Consider the following 26,172-nt stretch of genomic DNA (forward strand, 5'->3'; position numbering starts at 1 on the left):
ATGGTCCCAGAGTGTAGCAGTCCTCATAAAGAGTCTGGACACGATTAAAATAGTGTGACGTGAACACAGATTTACTCCCCCAAAAGGTTGTGTCCATAATACTCCACCACAATCTATTCTGCTTGAAGGTTATTCAAGTTGTTATAGTACTAACCTCATGCATCTTGACCTCAAAAACTTGAGGCCAGTCTCACTGTAATGTATATGAGCCTCTCTTATAAGAGTCTGATGAAGAATGAAAGGACATTCTTGACATCTGATAACGAGGGCTTCTTAATCGAGCACCAAAGAACTTTCGACTTGCCTCGCAACTCTTTCATACTGCTTGGGTAGAACTTCAGGGTTCTTACTGGACACAGGACTCTCTCCAACTCCTCGCCAACCATATCCGAAAAATTCGGAAACTCAAAAGCCTTAGGGAAAGGTTGAGAAAGGGGGTCATTCCTGGCGAGAAAGCCTAACTGCAATGAGCAGATAGCTTCGTTATCTTGAAAGCCAACGTTTTACTCAACGTATGAATTAACTGATTCTTTTAGATATCACCAGACTAACAAAAAAAATAGTTTTCATTGAGAGGTCCTTAAAATGAAGATGAAAGCAAGCGCTCAAGCTTGTCACTCATAAGGAACTTCAGGATTGAGTCCAGGATCCAAGCTGGTGAATCCTGGTTGTTTGATGTTTCAAACAAGTTGAGAAGTTACTCTAGGACTTTATCAATCGAAAGGTCCAAGATACTGTGTCTGACAACAGTCGCTAACACACACCTGTATCCCTTGATGGAAGAGGATGAACAAATGAGCTTCCTTCGAAGATAAAACAGGAGGTCCAAGATACTGTGTCTGACAACAGTCGCTAACACACACCTGTATCCCTTGATGAAAGAGGATGAACAAATGAGCTTCCTTCGAAGATAAAACAGGAAGTCAGCAATCTGAGTTGTAGAGATACTGGAAGAGAAAAACAGAGTTAACTCTGCACCATTCTCTAAAGCTTCCCACTTGGATTGATAAATCCTGATGGTAGAAGTTCTTATTGTACTTGTAAAAGACTTAGCTGCCTCTTTCGAAAAAGTCTAGATCCTGTGAGGTTTAAAAAGGCTGAAGGTAGCCAGAAGAAAAGCTTGGAGACTAGAAGGGTAACTTTCCAAGAGAGGTTGTTTGAGTAAAACTACTCTTAATGGAAGACTTCTAGGAGAGTCCACCATCCATTCCACTATTATTGTGAGCCATCCTCTTGAGGGCCAAAAGAAGGCCACTAAAGTCACCTGGTCCCTTCGTGTGACACAAACTTTTGTGTCACCTTGTAAGGAAATAGAACGAGGAAAACGTACACATCCAGATTGGACCAGACTAACAGGAAAGTGTCTATGTGGACTGCTTCGAGATCTGGCACTGGAGAGCAGTAAGATTCTAGTCTCTCTGTCTGTTAAGTCACGAATAGGACTATACAAGAACGACACCAAAGTCACCACAGATTCTTGCAGATTTCTCGATGGAGTGTCCATTCTCCAGCTGAGACTGTTCTTCCAGAAGTTCTTCTCTTTTTAAAGAACCTTGTTAGAAGGAATACATTCTTCTTCTTAGCCCAAATGAGAAGACTCCTCTCAGTCCCGAAAAGGAACCTCGAGTGGGTTCCGTCTTGCTTGGCAATGAAAGCCAATTCTGTGGTATGAACGGCATAGACCTGCACCACTTTGTTCCAAACTGACCCTTCAAAGCTTTGTGAGAGCCAACTGGACTGTCAACAGTTCCTTTGGGTGATGAGGAAGCTCTTCTGATCCTCTGTCCAAAGTCCCGAAGCTTCATACTGTCTAGTTTTGCTCCCACCCCAAAACCAAGGTGAGGAGACACAACACAAGGTCTAAGATCCTCTGTTCAAAAGGGGTGACCTTTCGGAAGTTTGACTGGATCGAACCACCACTGAAGGCAACTTCTTATAGCATCCTAAAAGAGATGCATATCGACTCAAGACCTTCTCCTTGTCCCAAAATTATTGAGGTTGAAATGGAGAGAATAAAGATAACTCACATAAGGATCATAGCTTCTAGCTTCTGACTGGCCGGGAATCGAACCCTGGTCCAGGAAAACTAGGATGAACAATGACATAACAATGGTCACCAAGAAAGAATTAGTCTTCCCAAGGAAAAAACCCCCTCCCCAAGAGGAGAGGTTTCCCAACACACTCATCCACTTCCTCGCAGAACACTTCTGTATCTTAGAAAGATTGCAGTTTCAAGAAGGCTTGCTCCTTTCTAAGAGGAGACGTAAAAGCCCGAAAAAACTTGACTCTGAATCACCATCCTTAAATAAAGTATTTTTTGTGATGGTGTCAGAAGATCTAACGGAAGTAGAGACGTTGTGTTTATCAGGATACATGTATCTAAGGTCCTGACTCCTGGCGTCAAGGAAACCCAGATCACCGCCTATGTCGCCGCGTTGTACTAAGGCTAGACGCTCGATAAAAAACTTTCGTGATCAAACAGATCGGAACTAAGGCGTCCTTGATCTCGACATCCGATTCGACTAGTGTCACCATGAAGTCCGAGGTTCTCATGTTCAATGTCATGCCTCCTTCAGGATCTCCGACGTCGAGCGTCCTGAAAGACGGGGCGCCGAGCGTCCTGTAAGACGTGGCGCCGAGCATCCTGAAAGACGTGGTGCCGAGCGTCCTGAAAGACGTGGTGCCGAGCGTCCTGAAAGACGAGGCGGCGAGCGTCCTGTAAGACGTGGTGCCGAGCTTCCTGTAAGACGTGGCGCCGAGCGTCCTGAAAAACGAGGCGCCGAGCGTCCTGTAAGACGTGGCGCCGAGCTTCCTGTAAGACGTGGCGCCGAGCTTCCTGTAAGACGTGGCGTCGAGCGTCCTGTAAGATGTGGCGCCGAACGTCCTGGAAGGAGTGGCGCCGAGCGTCCTGTAAGACGTGGCGCTAAGCGTCCTGGTGTCAGAAGAGATTCGTCTAGTTGACAGGAATACGCAATTCTTCTGAAAGGTTCAAAGTTATCTGAAAATCCTTCATGAAGATCGTAAGAAAGAGCTCTGATAAATCAATCGTCCAGATACAGGGAGGCTCTGATGTCTCTTAAGTGCAGTATTCTGCTATATTTAGCAAAAGTTTAAATGCAATGCCTGCCTCTTAAACTCCTCTCTAGAACTGTGAGAGAGATCTATTAGAGCTAAAACTAAAGGATGTTTTCCTATGAAAGGAAATTGTAATCCTCCTTCAGAAGATGTACTGACCATAGGTCTGCTCCCCTCTTCTCCCAAGATTGCCAACAGTTATGTAGTCTGGCTCTACAGTACTGCCTGAAGGCGAAAACAGTCAAACTCTGCTTCGCCTTGTGACCAGGCTGACATGAGACTTTAAATTGTTCATGATTTCGATGTCTCCATGGAGAACTTTGACTTCTGAACAAAGGCATTGAGAGCAGTTACATCCAGGACCGGATAAAAGCCTCCCTCTCCCAAAAGAGAGACATTTGAGGTTGCAAAGTCTGTTTTGCAGAGAGGTCTTATCAGAGTAACTAACAAAGGAGGTTTCACTAGGAAAAAGATTTCGCATCCATCCTAAAGGAATAGCACGGACCTCAAAGTTATCCCGCCCCATTGTCTGGATCCCTTAAAAGATTCAGCGATCCACCCAGGGGGCTGTAAAAATTTTTGTGGGGCTGCCACAAGGTCCTCGAACTTAACATGGTTAGACCTCCACCCTTGCTATCCTGGAATACCTGATAAGGAAGCTGGCTTCATAGGTTTATATGTCTCATTTACCTGCATTCCTTGAGAGATCAGCAATCCACCCAGGGGGCTGTAACAGTCTCTGTGGGGCTGCCACAAGGTCCTCGACCATAACGTGGCTAGACCTCCACCCTATATGACATATCTGTTTTAGACGTTGTTATGACCTTGTTACTGTTTTAAGAATGATTTATGTTAAATTATTCTCATCATTTATTTATCTCCTTATTTCCTTTCCTCACTGGGCTATTTTTTCCTATTGGAGCCCTTGGGCTTGAAGCATCTTACTTTTCCAATTAGGGTTGTAGCTTGGCTAGAGATAATAATAAAAATAATCTCGTACCTCAGATACAAGATCTAGAGGCCAGGTTATTCAGAGGAAAAAGAAAGCTGTCTTTCCTTGGTGCTTCTGAGACTCTAAACAGTCTCCCTCCATCCTTAAAGCTTCATTGATGACCACGTGTAAATTCAGAGGGTGGCGAACGTGGAGCAACAGGCATAAAATAATTTGGAAACTAATCATAAAAACTTTCCTGAGTTTCTAAATCAACTGAATGACGAAAGGAATAAGGATCTTCTCCTTCTGAGAATCTCAAATTCAACAGGAAAAAAGTGATCACCAATGTCCTCTACTCACAAAGATCTTGTAAGACGAGGCGCCGAGCGTCCTGAAAGACGAGGCGCCGATCGTCCTGAAAGACGTGGTGCCGATCGTCCTGAAAGACGTGGCGCCGATCGTCCTGAAAGACGTGGCGCCGAGCGTCCTGAAAGACGTGGCGCCGAACGTCATGAAAGACGTGGCGCCGAGCAGTCTGAAAGACGTGGCGCCGAGCAGTCTGAAAGACGAGGCGCCGAGCGTCGTGAAAGACGAGGCGCCGAGCGTCGTGAAAGACGAGGCGCCGAGCGTCGTGAAAGACGAGGCGCCGAGCGTCGTGAAAGACGAGGCGCCGAGCGTCGTGAAAGACGAGGCGCCGAGCGTGAAATGATCTTCATTACGTCACTCGGCGCGTTCAGTTCATCAGAGGGTTCTCATGCTTGACTGGCGCTCTGGAACAAAAACCGTGTCTATGTTGGTTTGTAAGCATAATAGTATTGCTATTATTAGCAAATGTGATGCAATGCAAGACTCTAACAGCAATGTTAGTAGCTTAACGTCCAATGCTCTTTGCTTTCCCATGGCAAGGGCGAGCATTCTTGGGAATGTCAACAGGAACGCTCGAGAGGACGTCTGCTCGTGAGCTAACGCCTCTCATTTCCTTTGGCCAATCGACATTCCTTCTCCAAGGGGTTGGGGAGCTTGGAAGAGGTCTAAGGCTAGGAAAAAACGTCCACTGTGCTGAATAAATTCACTGCACCAATTTAGAACTGAAACTTGCACTTTTAACTCTTACACAAAAGACCATAATTAGTCCTGCCCATTGTGATAGATCTTTCTCTACTGCCAAGGGCTTGAATGAGGATGCAAAATCGTTTCTAGTTCTTGCTAAATAAAAATGTAACAAAATATTTTTTATAAAATATTACTCTGATATTTTCATTGTAAATAAATGTTTGAACACACTTACCCGGTAGTTACATATAACTACCGGTAAAGATAAATGTTATACATACTCACCCGGTAGTTATATATAACTACCGGGAAAGTTACATGTTATATGAATCCAATGAACAGATATAGGAATAACATATATAAATGTAAACAACCCTTAATTCTTAAAGGTTCCCAAAAATAGTGATTTGTTATTATTAAAATTAACAGATATCGCAATAACGTGTATATATATATATATATATATATATATATATATATATATATATATATATAAACAACCCTTACATCTTAAGGGTTTCCAAAAATAGTGGATTGCTACACTTTACAATCGGAACACATATGTGAGTATACGAATAATACTAGAATCCCAACATGGAAAGAAAATAAACAACGATCTCAAGAATTGTTAGGACTGCATCGTATTTTCATGAAAACTACGCAGCGAAAATTAACAATACGCTAGTTCTATTTATTCTTTGAAAATAGTATCGATGATTTAAAGAACGAATACTAAAAACACAAAAATTTCCTAAAAATTAATACAATCTTTTTATATTAAAAGTTAAATACTTATTGTAAGTTAGATTTCCTTTTCATTCTTTACAAGAAAAAGCAAAGAAAAGAATTATGCAACATATTACGTAGTACTGTACTATCTTGCTTACGTCACACGATTGTGATGTCATAGAGATGGTGGAACGATCTCTGCCGTCATGTTAAAGAGTAGGTTCGTAAGTTTTACAGTAGGGGGAAAAAACTCCCATTCCTACCTCTGTTAAGATACAAACGTAGTTAAAGCACTAACACTCAGTAAAAATAAAATCCAACCAGCAAAGGCTAAAAATAAATTGTACATCACCAAGATAACTGTAATATACAGGTTATAGCGAGTGAAAAATCCAACATCTTGCCGCTAGCGCGGCAGGGAATATATGAGGGTTCCTGGAATGGTTCCTAGGTACCTCGCTAGGGCGCAGGGGTGGTACACCTGGCTATCCAATCGGCGATTGGCGCGAGATTCGAATTTTCTGCCGTGACGTCAGGGACGTAAGCTATATATATACAGGGGGTCCTCGGGTTACGACGCTGATCCGTTCTTAAGACGCGGTGTAACCCGAATTTCCGTGTAAGTCGGAACACCATAAATATACGTACTGTACTGTACTGTAAAGTATTACTGTATACTGTACTATAATAAAATGTATCAAATGACATAAAAACAATATTAGAAAAAGAGAAAACAATTCCTTACCACATGAATTAAAGTAAATATCAATAAAAAAAGAAAACAATTCCTTACCACATGAATTAAAGTAAATATCAATAAAAAAAGAAAACAATTCCTTACCACATGAATTAAAGTAAATATCAATAAAAAAAAAAGAAAACAATTCCTTACCACATGAATTAAAGTAAATATCAATAAAAAAAGAAAACAATTCCTTACCACATGAATTAAAGTAAATATCAATAAAAAAAAAGAAAACAATTCCTTACCACATGAATTAAAGTAAATATCAATAAAAAAAAAAGAGAACAATTCCTTACCTTATTCCTATGGTTGGCTTGCACACTGGAAGGGATGTTGCAAGGGACGGAGAGACTGGTTTATTGTGGAGAGGAAGGTGCAGAAGATGCTGGAGAAACTGGGGCAGGTGAATCAGGATTCTCTGGAAGTGAGACAGAAGATGCTGGAGAAGCTGGGGCAGGCGAGTCTGGAGGTGAAGAGCCTACAAGAGGTGGTGGAGAAGCTGGAGAAGCAGAGGCAGCTGAGGTTGATGGCAGAGGCTCTGTAGCAATAGAGGCAGCTGAGGTTGATGGTAGAGGCTCTGTTGCAGGCAAATCTGGAGTAGTAGAGGCAGCTGATGTAGAGGGTGCAGTTCTCTCTACTTTCTTAAAATACCGCTCCAGGTTAGACTGGACAGAGAGGATCCTCTTCTCATCCAAAATCTCCTTATAACACTGCAGTAAGTCCATGACACCTCTGGAAACCCTGGTGAACCTGTCCATGTTGGGATCTTGAGCCTCGAAAGTTGCCAATGCTTGTTGTATCTCGGCAAAACCTTTTGACAAGCCCTGCCTTGTGAAAGCCTTAGGGTCTGGGGTGGGGGCTTCTTCCTCTTCCTCTATGATCTGCTTCTCCAGTTGTATCAAATCCCCAGCAGATAACTCCTCTCCATGAGATTCTAGCAGCTCCGTAACATCATCAACCTCCATCTCCAAATCGGTTTCCTTACTCAGGGCAACAATGTTCTTGATAACATGGTCAACTGTTAGCCTCTCCTTGCCTGCTTTATGACCGGGTGCTGACTTCTCCTCCTTTGCTATGTACGTGCGGTTAGGCATGCGCTTCCAGAATAAACCTGTCTCATCCGCATTGAACACCTGATAAGCAGAATAACCCCCCTCCCTAATTATCTCAGCCAACGCTTTAGGAAATTCACTTGCTGCTTTCTCATCCCCACTAGCAGCTTCACCTTGCACTTTAAGATTATGGTAATTGGCCCGAGCCTTAAATCGCATAAACCAACCCCTACTAGCCGAAAACTCTTCACTTTCACTTTCTCCCCCCCTTTCTTTTTTCAACGCTTCAAACAACCTTTTAGCCTTCTCTTGAATAACCATTAAGCTCACTGGAATATGCCGTTGATTTTGATCTTCCAACCAAAGCACTAATAACCTTTCCATTTCGATAATTAAACCACTACGCTGTTTCGTTATCACTGTTGCTTTCATTGGAGCAGATCCTTTTACGTGTTCAACAATGCGCTCCTTATCTTTAAGGATAGTAGCCACGGTCGAACGGCTAAGGCCAAGCGATCGGCCAATGTTCGTTGGCGTTTCACCGTTTTTAGACCGCTTAATAATGTCTAATTTCACTTCCATGGTGATGGCCTTCCTTTTCTTCGATGCACTACCATCAGAAGAATCTGCCTTGCGCTTTGGAGCCATAATGAAGGGCAAAGAGTTCAAAAAAACGATCAAACACGTGAGAGAAAGAACAGGCAATCACAACCAAAAATGGCGTATGAGTGGAACTGAGCGACGCCGTCTTCCTCGCCCACAACCACCGCAAAGCGTATTCATCCACCGCGCGCTAGAAACTAGTTCGCAATTGTTTACGTCGCTTACGACGCTAACGGTGTAAGACGGAACGACGCTTAATATTATTTTTATATTTTTATGGGGCGCGTTCGTAACGGCGAAACCGCGTAAGTCGGGACCGTCGTAACCCGAGGACCAACTGTAACTACTGGATAAGTCTTATGTTTAAAAAAGATGGTTTTCCTGTTTTGCTACATCTGTTGGATTTTATATGGACATGGTAATTAAAATACTTGTAAAAACATATTTAATGAAAGCTCTTAATATCATTAGTTATCACCTTCATCATTAGTGTTTAATGCGTTCATTTGTTCATTATGATTGACAATAGAGCGTACAGTAAACAAACGGAAGGTTTTTGTTTAGTATAAATTGCATTAATTTCATTTATTTCGAAGTTCTAAGAAAAATTCAGTAAAACAACATTGGCAATAACAAAATCATCATATAATCAATATTTGGTAAGATAGCTGTTGCTGCAAAAAGTAACCCAAACACAGATTTGTAAAGGCGTTCGTTTCTATGTTATGATCGGAGATGATCGTAAACAAAACAAAGAAATAAACAATACAACAAAAGCTAGTCTATTCAGTGATAGTTTTGCTATTCACTGGTTGTCTTATAAAACAGACATGACTTAAATTCATTAAAATTACTACTAATTTTAGGTCATGTTATAAGGGGAAATATATGGTATTTACACCCTTCCTGGTTGTAATTTTAGCCTTTTTCAAGTTATTAAAACTTTAAAACATTTTAATTGTTTAATCCATTTATAAGAACAATTTAATATTAGAAAAAAAATAAAGTACAGTACATAGAAAGAAATGAAAATGGGTGGTAAACACAATTGAATAGGCAAGTTTCTATTTACCATGGGCCTAATGGAATTATTCCTGTTATGTTTTGAAATATGTGATTGAAAGGTCCTGAATAATTCAATTGTGAATAATAACTCAAATGTGAATAACAATGGATATTTGTGTGGATATGGCCGTGACCTGAGACCAGAGTAAGGGCCACCGGAGGGTCGTATCTAAACAATATGAAGGCCGTCCCAGAGGGTTGTATTTAAACAATATATATATAACAATAGTTCCAAACTCATTGAGAATCCCTCATGGCGGAGTAGAACTCAAGGCGGAGTGGAAAAATGTTCAGAACTACTCCCAAGCCGTAACGGGGAGAGGACGGAACTCGGGACCTATTAAATAACGCTAACTATTGAAAAGAAACCATAAACTAAATAACTCGTAAGCTATCATACACCCGTAGAGGGAAAGGTGGGGGAGGGAGAACTCGTTGAACGCACAAACGGAAAACGGGAAATCCGCTCACCCACCAGAGGTTAAGAAAGAAAACGAGAGAAAGGGGTAACTCGTGACTGAGAACAGAAAACGGGAACCCCAATCTCTCGCTCCCGTGGTTACAAAATCAGGACTTAATAAGCACACAACACTATTATAAGCGTAAAATAATAAAATTGTAACATCAAAAACAAGACTACGAACGAAGAATAACGTCTGCTAAAACCTAAATTAAAGGGAAATAGTCGACTGACGAACGCCTCGGGGGGGCGGGTACTAAACTATAATAAAGCTAGAACGATATTCTTGTTCGCAGATTGGACTTGCTAGCAAAAAGTACCATGGGAATAATAACGATAATAATAATGATGGTTCAAAAAGGCATAAGGCCAGGGACTTAACCAAGAACCTAAGTGACAGAGTACCAAACGGGCAAGACTAAGATGAACTCCCAGCAAGACAAGGGAACAAACAATGGCCGCCGAGGACGCGGACGGGCCCAGACGGTAGTGGTAAAACAGATTATACTGGGTAGATGACAAAAGCCCGGTACTACAAAAAGCTGTCAAAACAAACTATGGTACTTAACATTGGAATGGGTGAAGATGGAGCTTCGATCATGACGAAATAAATCCACAAGAGTGAAAAAAGCCGAGAGCACAACAATATACACACACTCGAGCAAGTCCAAATAGAAGGATGATGTTCAGATGGCGCTCGCGTCGGGGCGTGGGTGGCGTGGCTCTGGTAGCTTGGCTGGTGCCTCTGTATCGGCCCACCCCTTTGACGAAGGAATTACATGTAACTAAATGGAAGACAGCCTGTGAATAGTGGCTTTCACGCGCCTTTGCTTTATACACGACACCCACAGGGTGTTTGCGCGAGGGTAGTAACCTCTGCATTCCATGCTTTTATCTTTCTCTGGTATAATTGGAAGATTTTATCAGAAAAGTGTATTAGAAGGAACCCTTTTCACCGGGCGCCACAGGTCTCTCCCCAGAAATAGATTTTTCCTTCGTCAAAATCCCTTTTTCCATTTATGCGGGGCCATTTATCGACCAAATTCTCGCATAATTCGGGACCCTACTGTACATGTATCCAACCCCCAAGTCTAATGCCACCAATTTGTCCGCCTTTGAAATTCAAAAGTAAACGTAATGTTTATTATTAGTATCATTATTATTTGCTAAGCTACGACCCTAGTTGGAAAAGCAGGATGCTACAAGCCCAGGGGCTCCAACAGGAAAAATAGCCCAGTGAGGAAAGGAAACAAGGAAAAATAAAATATTCTAAGAACAGTAACAACATTGAAATAAATATCTCCTATATAAATTATAAAAACTTTAACAAAACAAGAGAAAGAGAAATAAGATAGAATTGTGCCCAAGTGTACCCTCAAGCAAGAGAACTTTTAACCTAAGACAGTGGAAGACCATGATACAGAGGCTATGGCACTACCTAAGACTAGAGAACAATGGTTTGATTTTGGAGTGTCCTTTTCCAAGAAGAGCTGCTTAACATAGCTAAAGAGTCTCTTCTACCCTCAGCAAGAGGAAAGTGGCCACTGAACAATGACAGTGCAGTAGTTAACCCGTTGGGTGAAGAAGAATACAGTAGTTTGGTAATTTTAGTGTTGTCAGGTGTATGAGGACAGGAAAGAATATGTAAAGAATAGGCCAGAGTGCACGTCAACAAATATCCTTTGTATTGAGATGTCATCTTCTTTGACTTCAGTAAAAGAAGTCAAATAGATTCCTGGAGTAGAGCTCACTCTACCACAGGAATACAAATGGTAAACTAGCTCTCCCACAGGAATAGAAATTGTAAGAGTCACATGTATGTAACTCCTATCGATCAGCTTTCTTGTAATTCATCCATAAAGGGGAAAAGAAGGGCAAAGCCCTTCTATCTCAACTAGCAGTGTCTGATGAGATGAAGGTAAGGCAGCAGGAGACCTCCCTCATCCTCTGCGTTGATTTGTTGTCTTGTTCCTCATGTGTGAAGGGAGTCAAAGGGACTCCTGGGGCAGTACTGTCTCTCCCAAGGGGAAAGAAACTAGGAGTTACACGTACATAACTCCTATCGATCAGTCTTCTGGACTTCTTCATTGATATAGAGGAAAAGAAGAGGAGAGCCCTTCTATACCTATTGGCATTGTGTGATGCGAAGGTGAGGCAGAAAAGGAGGAGTTTGAAGTTCTCCTTCTAAGGGTTGTTCAAGCTGATGATGATACTTCATCAGGGAAGAGGCCACAGAAACGCCATGAAAGGTCAGCACAATCAGGTAATACGTTTTGAGCACCTTTCTGGGAATGGGAAGACACTTAAGGAAAGAAGAAACTTCATACTCAGTGGCAGTGAAACCTTCTTCCTCCAACAATGCACATCAATGTCCACGGATTGCCAACCTCCATAGGATTACGTTGTCGTTGTTGTCATTGATAAGACAACCGAAGGAAACAAAAATGGCAAATTCGTAGATAATTTGTATTTTTCCTAACTTTACAAACCTTGGCTATTTAATAGGGGTATTAATTTCGGCATAGCTGAAATGACGAGCCATTAATTTTTAACGAGGGTTAACTACCCACACCGCTAGTTAGCGGAGGGTAGGGAGGGTAGCTTGCTACCTCTACCCCTCACACACCTGTGAATGAGCTCACTTTGCTTGGAGGTAAGACTTCAAGGGGGATAGGGCTGGCGGGTAAGTTTGCTTACATAGCTAAGGTTTGTATAATTAGGAAAAATACAAATTATGTACGAATTTGTCATTTGTTCCTTAACTGAAATACAAACCACGCTATTTAATAGGGGTGACTTACCCATTATGAAGGGTGGACGCCCCAGTCTATCTGGCTTTTTGGTTTTACCCAGGGCCTCCTTATCTGAGTGTGTCAGCACTCAAGGAATAAGGAGTCCCTGCGCCTCGCTAAAACCTTTCTACACAAGGTTCACGGCCTACGCAAGCTGTGTACAAAGGTACTGTATTTAGAAGTGTGACTGTCTTGGTAAAGTTATTCAGAGTTCTTTAAATGAAAAAACTGTGCACTAGGACTTTCCCAATACCACCTCGTCAGGGTATGGGGACGCAACACTATTAATCTTAATACTAGGTACACAAGGGAGCATGGTTTACCTGCAGTGGTTTGACGTAAGCTATACAGAGAACCCAGGATGCTGCTTTCCCCGAGAGAGGGGAGAATGAATAAAAGAATAAGGGCCAGTCAAACCTTTTCATTCATGCAGACTAAAACTGGGTAACAATGCCCTCAACCTTCTGCTACTTATCCAATAAGGAGCTTGAGGTTTTAAACCAGCTGTTGTGCAGCCACCACAGGACCGATAGAGAACGTATCGAGTCTCCTGTGGGTCACGTCTTGCAGGTAGTGGGATGTGAACATGTTCTGATGCCTCCATACACCAGCTTGAAGAACCTGCGTCACTGAATAGTTTCTTTTGAAAGCCAGGGACGTAGCTATGCCCCTGACATCATGAGCTCTGGTGAGACGTGACGGAGGAGGGTCTGGATTCAGTGCATGGTCAATGACCCTGTGAATCCACGCTGAGATGGTGTTCTTGATGACCCTCCTCTTGGTCCTTCCTGTGCTGATGAATAGTGCAGGCACACGAGGACGGGCTGCGGCTGTTCTCTTAAGATAAAGCCTCAAAATCCTTACTGGGCATGGTAAGAGATGGTCTGGGTTATCTGTTACAGTACGGAGACTAGAAATTTTGAAGGAGTCGAATCGAGGATCCGCTACTCCCGGGTTCTGAGTCTTAGCAATTAACTCAGGGACGAAGCTGAATGTTACCTCTCCCCATCCCCTTGAAAGGGCGATGTCGTGTGAGAGACCATGAAGTTCACCGACTCGTTTGGCCGAAGCCAACGCTAGCAGGAATACTGTGTTCCAAGTAAGGTGGCGATCTGGTGCCCAGCGTAATGGTTCATAGGAAGGTCTCTTAAGAAACCTGAGAAATCGAACCCCGTTCCATGGGGGAGGTCTCACGTCTGACTGGGGGCAGGTAAGATCATAACTTCGTATGAGTAAAGTTCTAGGGAAGAAGAAATGTCCATTCCTTTCAGTCTGAAGGTGAGGCTTAAGGCTGAGAGATAGCCTTTCCCTGTTGAGACTGATAAGTGCATTACTTCACGCAAATACACAAGGAAATCCGCTATTGCTGAAATAGTGGCATCGAGTGGAGATATACCCCTTCCACGACACCAACCACAGAAGACTTCTCACTTTGCCTGATAGACTGCTGCTGATGATTTACACAGGTATCCAGACATCCTGATGGCAACTTGTTGCATAAATCCTCTCTCAGAGAAGAGGTGCTGGATAGTCTCCAGGCGTCAAGTCGTAGCGAAGCTACGGCATTGTGGAAGATGTTGGCATGTGGTTGTTTGAGTAGATTGCGTCGTGGAGTGAGTTCCCTTGGAGGCCCCGTTAGGAGTTGCAGAAGGTCCGGAAACCATTCTGCGTGATACCATGGCGGAGCTATGAGGGTCATTGAAAGATTGACCGATGTTCTGGTCTTGTTGAGTACCCTCCTTATCAGACAGAACGGGGGAAAGGCGTAAACGTCGATGTTGTCCCACCGTTGTTGGAAAGCATTTTGCCCCAGAGAGCCTTGGGGTCTGAGACTGGGTAACAATGCAGCAGGAGCCTGAAGTTCAGGGCCATTGCGAAGAGGTCAACAGTCGGAGAACCCCACAAAGTCAGAACTTTGTTGGCTACTAGATGATCCAAAGACCATTCGGTACTCACTATCCGAGATGCTCTGCTCAGATTGTCAGGGAACACATTCCTTTTGCCCGGAATGAGGCGTGCCGATAGTGGTATCAAGTAGATCTCGGCCCATCTCAGTATCTCTACTGCTAGATGGGATATTTGCTGCAAAAAAGTACCTCCTTGCTTGTTGATGTAGGCCACTACTGTGGTGTTGTCAGGAACTGTTGGAACTGTTGAAGGGCCAGAAAGACTGCATTCATCTCTAGGAGATTTATGTGGAGGTACTTTTCGGACTCTGACCAGAGGCCTGAGGTCGTGTGGTGCAGCATGTGGGCCCCCCACCCTTTTTTTGAAGCGTCTGAGAACAGCATCAAATCTGGGGGGAGGACGAGATGGTCCACTACCTTTCATAGATTTTCGTCTGTCACCCATCAATGAAGGTCTGCCAGTTCCGCAGGTCCCACGGGGATCTGGATGTCTGGGGAGTCGTGAGTTTGATTCCACCGGGACTTGAGTCACCACTGGAGGGATCTCATCCTGAGGCGACCATTGGGAACTAGACGGGCATGCGATGAAAAGTGACCGAGGAGACGTAACCACGATTGGGCTGGAAGTTCTTCTCGTCTGAGAAAAGGTCTTGCAACCTTTCTCAGCCTTGTTATCCTGTCGTCTGATGGGAAGGCTTTGTGGAGATTGGTGTCTATGATCATGCCTAAGTATACCAGTCTCGGAGTAGGAAGCAGAGAGGACTTCTCGAGATTTACCATGATCCCCAGATCCTGGCAAAGTCCCAGAAGTTTGTCTCGGTGTTGAAGAAGAGTTGACACCGAATCTGCTAGGATTAGCCTGTCGTCCAGATAACGGAGGAGACGGATGCAAATCCTGTGTGCCCAAGATGACACTAGGGTAAACACTTTGGTGAAGACTTGAGGTGCTGTGAAAAGACTGAAGCACAGCACCTTGATCTGGTATTTTCTGTGGTCTAGGCTGAATCTTAAGTACTTCCTTGAAGACGGATGGACTGGGATCTGGAAGTATGTGTCCTTTAGGTCTAATGTACACATGAAGTCTTGCGGTCTTACTGCTAGTCTGACCGTGTCTGCCGTCTTCATGCTGAACGGAGTTTGTTTGACAAACTTGTTTAGGGCTGCAAGGTTGATGACTGGTCTCCAGCCTCCAGACGCCTTCTTTACAAGAAAGAGTCGACTGAAGAAGCCTGGGGATCCGTCGAGGACCTCTTGGAGAGCGCCCTTCTTCAACAAGGTCTGGACTTCAGCCCGAAAGGCTTGCCCCTTTGCCAATCCCATGGCAAGGGAGTTCAATGACAATGGATTCTTGGTCAGGGAGGGTAGAGATGTTATGAACAGGACGTGATATCCTAGACGGATCACGGATATTGTCCAGGAATCGGCCCCGAGTTGCTTCCACCTGTCTGAGCAACTTAGTAGGTATCCCCCCCCCCCCCCCCCCCGCCGGAAATGCAGGGGGACTGCCTATCCTAGCGTTTGCATCCTCGGCTGCTCCCTCTATGATTTTTTCCTCTCCTGGAAGACTTTTTGCCTTTCCTGTCTTTGACACCATTGTTTTCGCTGTTGTTTTTGTCGTCGTTGCGGTCTTAGTTGGACGGGACTGCTGGGGTGCTGGAGGTTTATAGGGCTTAGATGTTAAAGCCCTATGGAGGAGGGAGTCTTGATGAGACTTCCTCCACCTCTCAACAGCAAGTTGCACATCCTTAGGCTTAAACAGATGGGACCCCTCTAGGGAGGAATGTCTGAGCCTGTTTATCTCGACGCTAGGGCCCTCCTGGTGGAACCTCTCAGACACTGCACCTCGATGTTTAAAGATGGTGTTTGCCCACAAGTTCGAGACTTGGTGGGCAAGAAACTCGATCGCGCGAGTGCCTGAGAGTAGGAAGGTTTCCATAGCTTTCCTGGTACGTTCCTTGGAAAAATCCTCGGATCGTATCAGGATACCTAAGGTCCCTAACCAGATGTCCAGCCACGAAGTAGCTTGCATAGCATACAGTACTTGGTGACCTTCTCCTGATTAAGGATCTCGGTTGCCGGGAACGAGACCTGCCGGTTGGAGAGCCTCTCAAGAGGGATTCCCCTGGTTAGCTCTTCCAGAGAGTGGTTAAGAGGAAGAGCTGAACTGGGTTCCTCCAGGATCTCGAAGTACCTCCTCTGCTGTAAGCGAGGAGGTGGGAGGAGCTTGTTCGTGGTACCGGCACGGTTGGAGGAGGCAAACTCGGAGAGCTGTTTGGAGATCTTGTCCCTGATACTCTTCACCCCTTGAAACCAGGGCAGGGCTGCACTGGTCTTTGAGGGTTTCTGAGTACCAAAGACGCGGTCTAAGATCGTGTCTTTGCCCTCTCGAGGGGGTATCTCTGGGTAGGAAAACCCATTGAAAACCCTCAGAGTCAGAACCTGCCAGAATGCATGCTCTGACTCTTGCTGGTCTCCTCTTGCTGTAGGACTTGCAGCGAAGTCTCCTCCTAACCCCAAAGGCTCTTCTTGGGGTGAGTCGTGGACATTACCCGAGTGGCTGGCTGTCTCCATTCTAGCCCTAGTGGAGGACTTCGGCAGAGTTTTGGAGTCTTTGGATTCCTTCCGAGGAAGGAGGTAAGACTCCAACATCGATGACCTGTGTGGCATGTTCCTTCTGATCTCAGATTGCGGGGAACTCTCTGCGTGAAGAGAGTTTTCCTCCATTGGTGCAATGGAGGAGAGTCTTTCCTCGCGCGATTCTCTTGGTGACGGGAGATCTTCGTCCGACAGGGATGGAGAGTCTCTCTGAGAAACAGGAGGAACTTGCCTCGATGGTCTGCATGGAGTCAGCATCGCCCTCGGGGAAGTGACAGCGTCAGAAACTCCTCTTTTCCTCTTCAAAGGGGTAGAGGAAGCCATAGGTCCGTGCCTTAGGTCTAGAGCTATAAGTCGCTCTGATGAGCGATCAGACAGGACAGGCTTGAAAGCCTGTGTTACGGCTCTGACTAAGGCACTGAACCAGGGCTGCTGGCCGACGGATGCACTGTCAGACAGATCCCCTGAAGGGGAAGGGACCGATGGTTCCCTACGAGGAGTCACTGTGATAGGTGGGTCCGCCTTAGAAGGCAGTTTAGGGATCCTGAAACCCTCTGCATGAAAGTGTTTCCCTTCTCCCGCAGTGCGCGTTGGTATGCGTTTGCGGGGAAGGGAATGAGGCGGTGATGACCTTGCCAGATGACGCATCTGTGCTCGTGCCTATTGGTGCGCGCGGGAGAATATTGGCACGTTAGCGAGTGTTGGCGCGTTCGTAGGAGAGAGTTAGCGCGTGGGCACATGGTGGCAGGCGCGCGCGTCTCTGTGTTCGGGCGGGAGATAGTTGGCACGCAGGTGAGCACGAACGTTAAAGCGAGTGCTGGCGCGCTGGTGAAAGTTGGCACGTAGGCGAGGGTGGCAACGTGGTTGTCGTCTCACCTACAGACTTGTGCGCTGGAGAATGATGGTGCACAGGTATTTGGTGCGCGGGCAATGAAAGGCGTGCAGGAGAGCGCTGGAGCGTAGGAGAGCGTTGGTGCGCAGGAGAGTGCTGGCGCGTAGGAGTGTTTGGCGCGCAGGTGAGCATTGGCGCACTGGAGTGCTGGCGCGTAGGAGATCGTAGGTGCGTGGGCGCAGGAGAGCGCTGGCGCGTAGGAGATTGTGGGCACAGGAGAGCAAAAGTGCGCTATGGTGTGCTGGCGCGTGGGCGACCCTGGGCGTGTGTGCGCAGGGTGTGCAGGTGATCGTGGGCGTGTGGCGCGCAGGAGACCGCTGACGTGTAGGTGAATGTTGGTGCAAGTGCATGAGGCTGCTGCCGTCTGTGAGGGCGAGCAGGATGTGGGGCGCGCCGAAGTGCTGTAGAGTGATGAGCTGCTGGTGGGCGCAGAAGGTCTGGGCGCGTTGGCGCGCAGGGTGAGAGTGATGGCGCACAGCTGCGCACTTCGGTAGAGCTACAGTGGGCTCTACAGGAAACATGAATGGTGATGGAAGGTCGGCAGGTCTGGAGGATGGATGGTCGACGTGTCCTTTGCAAGGACAACCATCCACCGAAGGAGATCGCGAACGATCTGCACAGAGGTCCAGGACAGAAGTTACAAGACTGGTTGCAGGTGCAGTGATGGATGATATATGAGGGTCCTCTGCGGGGGACTGCAGTGATGACGTTGAACCAAAGAGGCGCCTCTTCACCGTTGGTGAAGGGAGACCTCTAAGGCGAAGAGGAAAGCGAGCCTGGGATCAGCAAGCTGACCGCCAGCAGTCCTCCGAAGAGGAGTCTCAATAAGTGAACTCCCCCGAGGGGAAGAAACACTTGCAGGAGAGACCAACATTGAACTTAGTTTCCCCCTCGGAGGATGGTCAGGAACGGGGGAAACTAAGTCGGCAGCTACAGCTGTAGAGTTTGGAGTGGCAGAGGAGATGGATGACACCGCATGAGACACTTCTGACACAACAACGTCGACAAGAGTCATGGGATCTACCTCTGACGGTGACGAAGATTGCTTAACAGAAGCACCCATGCGAATGAACTGCAGCAGGGCTTCCTTGGAGGGCGAACCCGTGAGCCCCAAGGAAGACCATATCTGAAAAAGGGAAGTTAGTGACAAGGCTTCACCCAGGGGAAGAGAAGAGGTGGGGCTGCTTCGCTAGGAGAAGCAACCTCATCTCTCGAGACCCGGGGTTGGTCGGAAATAACTTGGTCTACCCTGCTACTCGACGGTCTCTCGTAAGAGACTGAACGAGTAGGAGCTTCGGAGGAGGGTTGGGCGACGGAAGAAGAGGCCTTGGGTTTTTCCCCCTTCAAAGTAACCTTTGAAGGAGAAATATCCCGCTTGGACTTCTTCTTCTGCCGTCGCATAAACCTCTCCTACTGGGAGGAAGACCACTCCCTGCACTCACTACACTCGTTAACACTATCACACCATTGACCTCTGCAGGAAGGATAAAGGGCACGAGGATCAGTCTCTACCGCTGACATATATGTTCCACAAGGACGGCCGGAGAGTCCAGGGCAAGTGTGCATGGTTGCAGAAGTCAACTTCACACACACTCTAAGAGAAAAGGAGAAAACAAAATGGCGTAAATGGCTGCCAAAAAGTCGGCGAGGATGAAGAGCGGCAACTACCGTTCACCATCCGAGCTGAAAGCAAATTGAGCTCAAACACAGGTGTGTGAGGGGGAGAGGTAGCAAGCTACCCCACCCCCCCCACCCCCCGCTAACTAGCGGTGTGGGTAGTTAACCCTCGTTAAAAATTGATTTCAGCTACACCGAAAGTAACACCTCTATTAAATAGCGGGGTTTTTATTCCAGTTACGGAACAAACCAAACATTAAGGCTGCCTAACAGGAACAAGAATGTGGATATCGGCAGATTTGCACAGAAAACTATCACACAGCTAGAATTATTGGAAAAATACTGCAAATCCATCTTTCCTTTTGATTATTCCTTGTTGACCATGATATGACAACACAATTATAGTATCTAAAAGAAAAAGTAAAAGGAAAAAACTACCTGTTGAGAGTGCCGGAAGTACTTTGTACTAACCGGAAGCCTAAAAAAGTGTGGGTTTAAGTGCTGTATCTACTGCATACTCTTTAAAGGTTTTAACAGTTGTATCCAGCTTCTCTGAAAGCATACTCCTATTAAAGGACAAAGATTTGTATTCGTGTAGGAACAAACAGTCTATTAAACAACATCACTGATAAAATCGTGTGTTATTAGTGTGATGTATTTTGCACAAGAAATGAGGAAAAAAAAAAACCATCCAAACTCTTACCTTTGGAAACCATGCTCTCCTTGTTGTGTCCCATTCATACACCATATTATCAGATGGATCTCGTTTGGTGTACACATACCCATCATAATCGATGCTAGGGTCATTTCTTGCACCTGGAGGAGCTGAACCAGTACAAATTTCTTCATCAGAATCGTCATCAGTGTCAAACTCTTCATCGGCATTAATGCGAGCTCTCTTCTTCTTAAGTTTGCCTTCAAACACTTCCCATTCATTTTTTTCTTTATTAAATCTATACACAACATCAGACACTTTATCTCTATAAAATGTATCATCTCCCTGATGAAAATACCACTTCATACTTTCTTCCTGTTTTTTAACTTCTGTGGTAGATGACTCTGTTTCTGTTACCCAAGGTACCCACTCATTTTTATCGTCCATGTAAAAAACATTTCCCTGAGGATCTCGGCAGAGGTACATACCTTGTGCATGATAATAAGTTCGCCCTTCTTCATCCGTGCTCACATCCTGATGGTCACCACTTGATACCCACTGCCCAGAACTGTCATCATACATGTACTTGTGGCCAGATTCAGTGTCTGTGTAATAGTACTTTCCATCTTTTACCTCATAGTCCCTATGGTCTGAAGGTGGCTTCTCACTTTTCTCCTGCTCTTCACTATTTGACTCTTTCTTCTCAACTTTGTCCATGTCTGAATTGTTGGATGAGACATGGTCTAAATTTTGGGTGTCTTCTTTTTTGTCAGTGTCAGCATGTGATTCTGATTTAGTTGCTTTCTCAATCATATCCAAAGAGTTTTGTTTTGTTTCGGAATTATTAGTTTGGAGGATATCCTTGGAAGCTTTGGCATCAGATTGACTATTTTCTGAGCCTTCAATATTTTCCATTGAAGTAAAGTAATTCTGAAATGGAAAAAAAAAGACTTGAGATGAATCAGAGAGCTACTGCATAAAAGATTATATATACTATAATAACATTAACAAACAGTACAATACGATCCTGTTCAGTACTGTACAGCATAAAAAAATAACCACTTAAAGTAGGTACTGGATTAATTTTAGTCAAAAATATGAATAAAAGCTCATGAAAACAGAAATGTAAAAAAAAAATAAAAAGTCTACTTTACTTACCATAATGACCAAAGAGCCTAAAAGGAGCTGGATGTCTATTACAGTACTTGCCTATATATATCAAATCATTAAATATAACCACTTTGGAATTATTTGTATATTTCCTAACTATACAAACCTGAAGCTCTCTTAACATAGGAGTATTAATGTGGCTATAGCTGAAACCAGTCGTTGAAGCTTTTGCATAGTGTAACTACCCTAATCTAGTTAGCGGGGGTAGACCACCCAATCCTTTCACACAAGCACTAGTAAACAATCATCACTTTGCAATTGCGGCAGGACTTCTGGGGGAAGGTGATGGCAGGACTAGTATGTGTAAAACGCTTCAAGTTTGTACAGTTAGGAAAAATACAAAAAGTTTTCAAATTCGTCAATTGCTCTGACACTATATACAAACCTTAAGGTCTTTACATAGGAGACTCACCCCATGGTGAGTGGAAGCTCTAAAACCAAGTGGCTGGAGATTGTCCCAGGGTGACACTGTACTAGGCACAAGCTGTTTAGAGGGCACCCTGTCATCTCGTGATCCTTATAGGATGACGGCCTACGAAATCAGTACTAGCGTAGAACTTAGCAAGGTAATTTGACCAGGAGAGTGTAAAATTAGAGCTAAGCTCCTCACTTAGCTTAGACATTATCCAACTCTATTTCTCTTGAAGAACAGGGTCACAAGAAATATGTTAACATATATAAGGATTGACAAAGGAGGCACGGTACTCACCTGCAGTCAGAGGAGGTCACCTTGCAAAGTTCATTGGATGCCTAACCCCAAGAAAGCAAGAAAGGGGTGGGGGTGAAATTGGAAGTGGCCAGTCATTCACACATCCATACTAGATTCACTCGCGGATAACATCTGCCGTCATCCAACCGCTACTTGTCCTTCAAAGGAGCTCAGATGTTACTGACCATGTTTTGTGTAGCCACCAAAGGACCTAAAGTAAATGTATCCAGGTTCCTGTGAGTTATGTCTTACAGGTAATAGGGAGTGACTCCTATTTTCCGTTTCAACGCGTCCGCTTGTAACAACATCATCACAGAGAAATTCCTTTGAAGGACAGGAATGTGCTGACACTCCTAACTTCATGAGCACAGGGACGATGACTGGAAGATGAGGAGCCTGGATGTATGACTCTCTCAATTCCTGTCTAATGCCAGAAGATATAGAGTTCTTTGTAATCTTCTTCTAGTTCTTCCCGTGCACACCAAGAGCCTGCTAATCTGAAGGCAGGCTCTGGAGGTTCTTGCTAAGCATTTCCTCCTTGCCCTCCCAGGAAAGAGTAACAGTTGGTCTGGGTTATCTGTTACAGAACAGAGAGTCTCAATTTGGAAGGTCCTGATTCTATGATCCGGTCTAGCCAGATTTTGAGTCTTGGCTATAACTCCAGGACAAATCAGAGTGTCAATTGCCCCCATCCCTGTGAATGGGCGATGTCAGAGGACTGACCATGTAGCTTGTTGACTCACTTTGCAGAGGACAGAGCTAGGAGAAAAACCGTAACTTGGGTCAAGCTACGATCTGATGCTTGATTAAGACAGTACTCCTTCCAGTGAGCGCAGTATTTCACTACATTCCCAGGAGGTGGTTTGATTCCCGACTGAGGGCAGGTGGGCTGAGAATTCCATACGAAGAGAGATCATACCGTTGAGGAGGGAATGCTATCTCTGTTCAGTTTAAAACTAGGCTGAAGGCTGAATGATAGCCTTTCATTGCTGATACTGAACAAAAATTTCCTCTCTAAAGGAACGCTGGCCAGCGTCATTGAGTGTTAGTGAACACTGCCAGGCGTTAGCTAATGCTGGCGAGTGCCAGCCATCGTCAGTGAGCACTGGTGAGGAGAGAATTGACTCTTACCTCTAAGGATGGGTACATTTAATGTGCGTAAGTGCACGCTATCAAAGTAGGGTTTCGTAAACACGAAATGGGTACCAAGGCAAGCAACCTGAGTTGCTAGCAGACCTTCGTCAGGGAGAAGAGCTCGCCTACTCACCTTGCTAGAGCTTAGTAGGTGAATGAGCAACACTGCACATGACTTCTCAGCAAAACTAAGGTCTTTTGAGAAGTACTCATGCTTATCCTAATTCCAAAAGGGCATTGGTTAGTAGCCTTATGTCATCCACTCAGTAGGGAACTAAAATAGACTGTGCTGGACTTGAAGAACAGCCCTTTCTCCATTGTAAGAGCTTGAAACCATGACGTGCAGGTCCCTAAGGGCTTGACCTAACAAAGCTCCATGAGCTTTGTTGTGCCCCAAGTCACAATGTGGGAAATAACTCTGATGAGTTATAGCCTATGAGTAGTTTCTCCCTCATAAAGAGATTGAAACCATGAGGCGCAGGTCCCGAAGAGCTTGGCCTCAAAATGTTCCATGAGCTTTGTTGTGCTCCAAGAGGCATGATATAGGAAATAATTCCAAAGGGTTTCTCCATTGTAAGAGGTGGAAACCATGAGGCACAGGTCCTAAATGACCTGTCCTCACAAAGCTCTATGAGCTTTGTTGTCCCCAAAGGCACAATGTTGGAAATAACTGCAGAGAGATCTGCCAGCAACTGTTGGAACTGTTGGAGAGCTAGGAATGCTGCTCTCATCTCCAAGAGAGTTATGTGCTGGTACCTTTCGGATTCGGGCCAAAGGCCTGAGATCGTGTGATGCAGCAAGTGGGACCCCCTGAGATCGTGTGATGCAGCAAGTGGGACCCCCATCCTTCTTTTGATGTGTCTGTGAAGAGCAACAAGTCCGTAGGACGGACGAGAAGATCTAGCCCTCTGCGGAGGTTCTCCTCTGCCACCCACCATTGAAGATCCATTACTTGATCTTGGCCTATTGGCACTAAAGCATCCGGGGACACGGTGTGCTGGTCCAATAAGAACTTTGGACGCCATTGGAGGGATCTCATCCTGAGGCAGCAGTTGGGTACAAGACAAATCAGTGAGGTTAGATGACCTAGGAGGAACAGCCACTGACGGCCTGGTTCGTCTTCTCGTCTGAGGAAGGAACGAGCCACTTCTCTCAGCCTGTGTACTCTGTCATCTGATGGAAAGACTTTTTGAAAGAAGGTATTTATGATCATACCAAGGTAAACTAGTCTCTGAGATGGAAGCAGTGAAGACTTCCTGAGATTTATCACGATATCCAGATCCTGACAAAACTCGAGCTTTTCCCATGACAAAACTCGAGAAGCTTTTCCCGATGATGATGAAGGGTTGTCTTCGAGTCTGCTAGAACTAACCAGTCGTCCAGATATGTTAAGAGACAAATGCTGATTTTGTGAGCCCATGATGATACTAGAGAGAACATTGTGGTGATTTCCTGGGGTGCTGTCGAGAGACCGAAACAGAGAACCTTGAACTGGTAATGTTTGCCCACGTGTAGGAACCTGAGATACTTTACTTCCTTGAAAACGAATGGATTGGAATCTGGAAGTATGCGTCTTGAAGATGCAATGTGCACATGAAGTCCTTCGGTCCTACTGCTTGAATAACCATGTCTGCCGTCTCCATCCTGAATGGAGTTTGAAGGACATAGTTGTTCAAGGGCATGAGATCTATGACTGGTCTCCAACCTCCAGACGCCTTTTACACAAGAAAGAGTCGATTGTAGAAGCCTGGGGAATTGTCTAAGACCTCTTAGAGAGCACCCTTCTGCAATATGGTCTGGACTTCAGCCTGGAGTGCCAGCTCCTTTACGGATCCCTTCATATGGGAGCTTAGAGGAATTGGATTCCGAGTCATAGGAGGGAGAGATTGAGTGAAGGGGACGTGATACCCTATACCGACCACTGTGATCGGCCCCATGATGCTGCCACCTCTGCCAGAGGCATTGCAGGCATCCTCCCACTGGTGGACTGACGAGAGGATTGCCCTCCCTAGCGGGAACGGCCACCTCGACAGCCCGCACTACCACCTTTCTTTCCTCTGAAAGATTTTGTCCCTTTCTGGTCCCTGGACTGAAAGGGCTTCTTAGACACCTTAGATATTTCTGGTCTAGAACTCGAGGGACTTGAAGAGCTGGACTGATCTTTGGGGCTTTAGGAAGCCTTCCCATAAGGCTGAGAAGTCATAGCTTTCTGGAGAAGAGAATCTTTGGAGGATTTCCTTCTACCTCTTCTGGATTGAAGAGAGGTTCCCTCGAAGATCGAGTTCCGAAGGTGCCTGACCTCCACTTTTGGCACCTGCCTGAGGAACTTTGGAACTATGAAGCAGCCTGCACAGCGTACTTCATACCTCTCTCTATGCTGAGGAGCTCAGAGGCAGAAAAGGAGGCCCTCAAGGAAGCTACTCCTTGTACTGGGACAACCCTGGTAAGAGATCCACCGAGAGGTCGAAAGTCAGGGTAGGACGAGGTTCGTCCTAGAGCTCATAATACTTCCTCAGCAGAATGAAGGAAGTGGTAGAGATTAGGAGAAAGACTCTGCTCTGAGAGAGCTAGGAGTGACTGCTATCTGGGAGATTGCTTTCTTTCCAGCAGAATTAAGTCCTTTTGACCAAGAGAGGACTGCACTGGTCTTAGGAGGTTTCTGGGTACCCAAGACTTGGTCCAGATCCATATCCTTGCCTTCCTGTGGGGGCAGTGCCAGGATCCGACAAGTTATTGAAGGACCTCATACAGAAAAAGGCTTACCAGATGGCGTGTTCCGACTCCTTGTGCTCAGCCTCAGGGTGGAACTTTGGACTCGCCAGTTAGGGGGGTATTCTTCATCCATGTCCTGGAACTCATCTACCTCCAGACTTTTGTCTTTGAAAGCTTGCGCTAGGTCAAGGTTGTCAGCAGGAACCCGTGACGGGCCTACCTTGGGAGACCTTCCCAATTCCTGTTTATGAGCTTCCCTGGCCTTAGAGTTCT

The 26,172-nt window shown here is 45.3% G+C and overlaps 1 protein-coding gene across 2 annotated transcripts in view; it reads right to left on the reverse strand.

The window, feature by feature from the left end:
- Positions 1 to 26,172, reverse strand: part of barc (RRM1_TatSF1_like and RRM2_TatSF1_like domain-containing protein barc) — a 224,230-nt gene that overhangs the window by 192,377 nt on the left and 5,681 nt on the right. For both annotated transcript variants that reach the window (XM_068346066.1, XM_068346065.1), the window contains exon 2: positions 20,223 to 21,104. In XM_068346066.1, coding sequence (XP_068202167.1) covers positions 20,223 to 21,089 — 867 coding nt within the window. In that variant the 5' untranslated portion in view covers positions 21,090 to 21,104. The remainder of the gene's footprint in view (positions 1 to 20,222; positions 21,105 to 26,172) is intronic.

Source organism: Palaemon carinicauda, chromosome 22 (assembly GCF_036898095.1).
Source record: "Palaemon carinicauda isolate YSFRI2023 chromosome 22, ASM3689809v2, whole genome shotgun sequence".
Taxonomy (NCBI): Eukaryota; Metazoa; Arthropoda; class Malacostraca; order Decapoda; family Palaemonidae; genus Palaemon; species Palaemon carinicauda.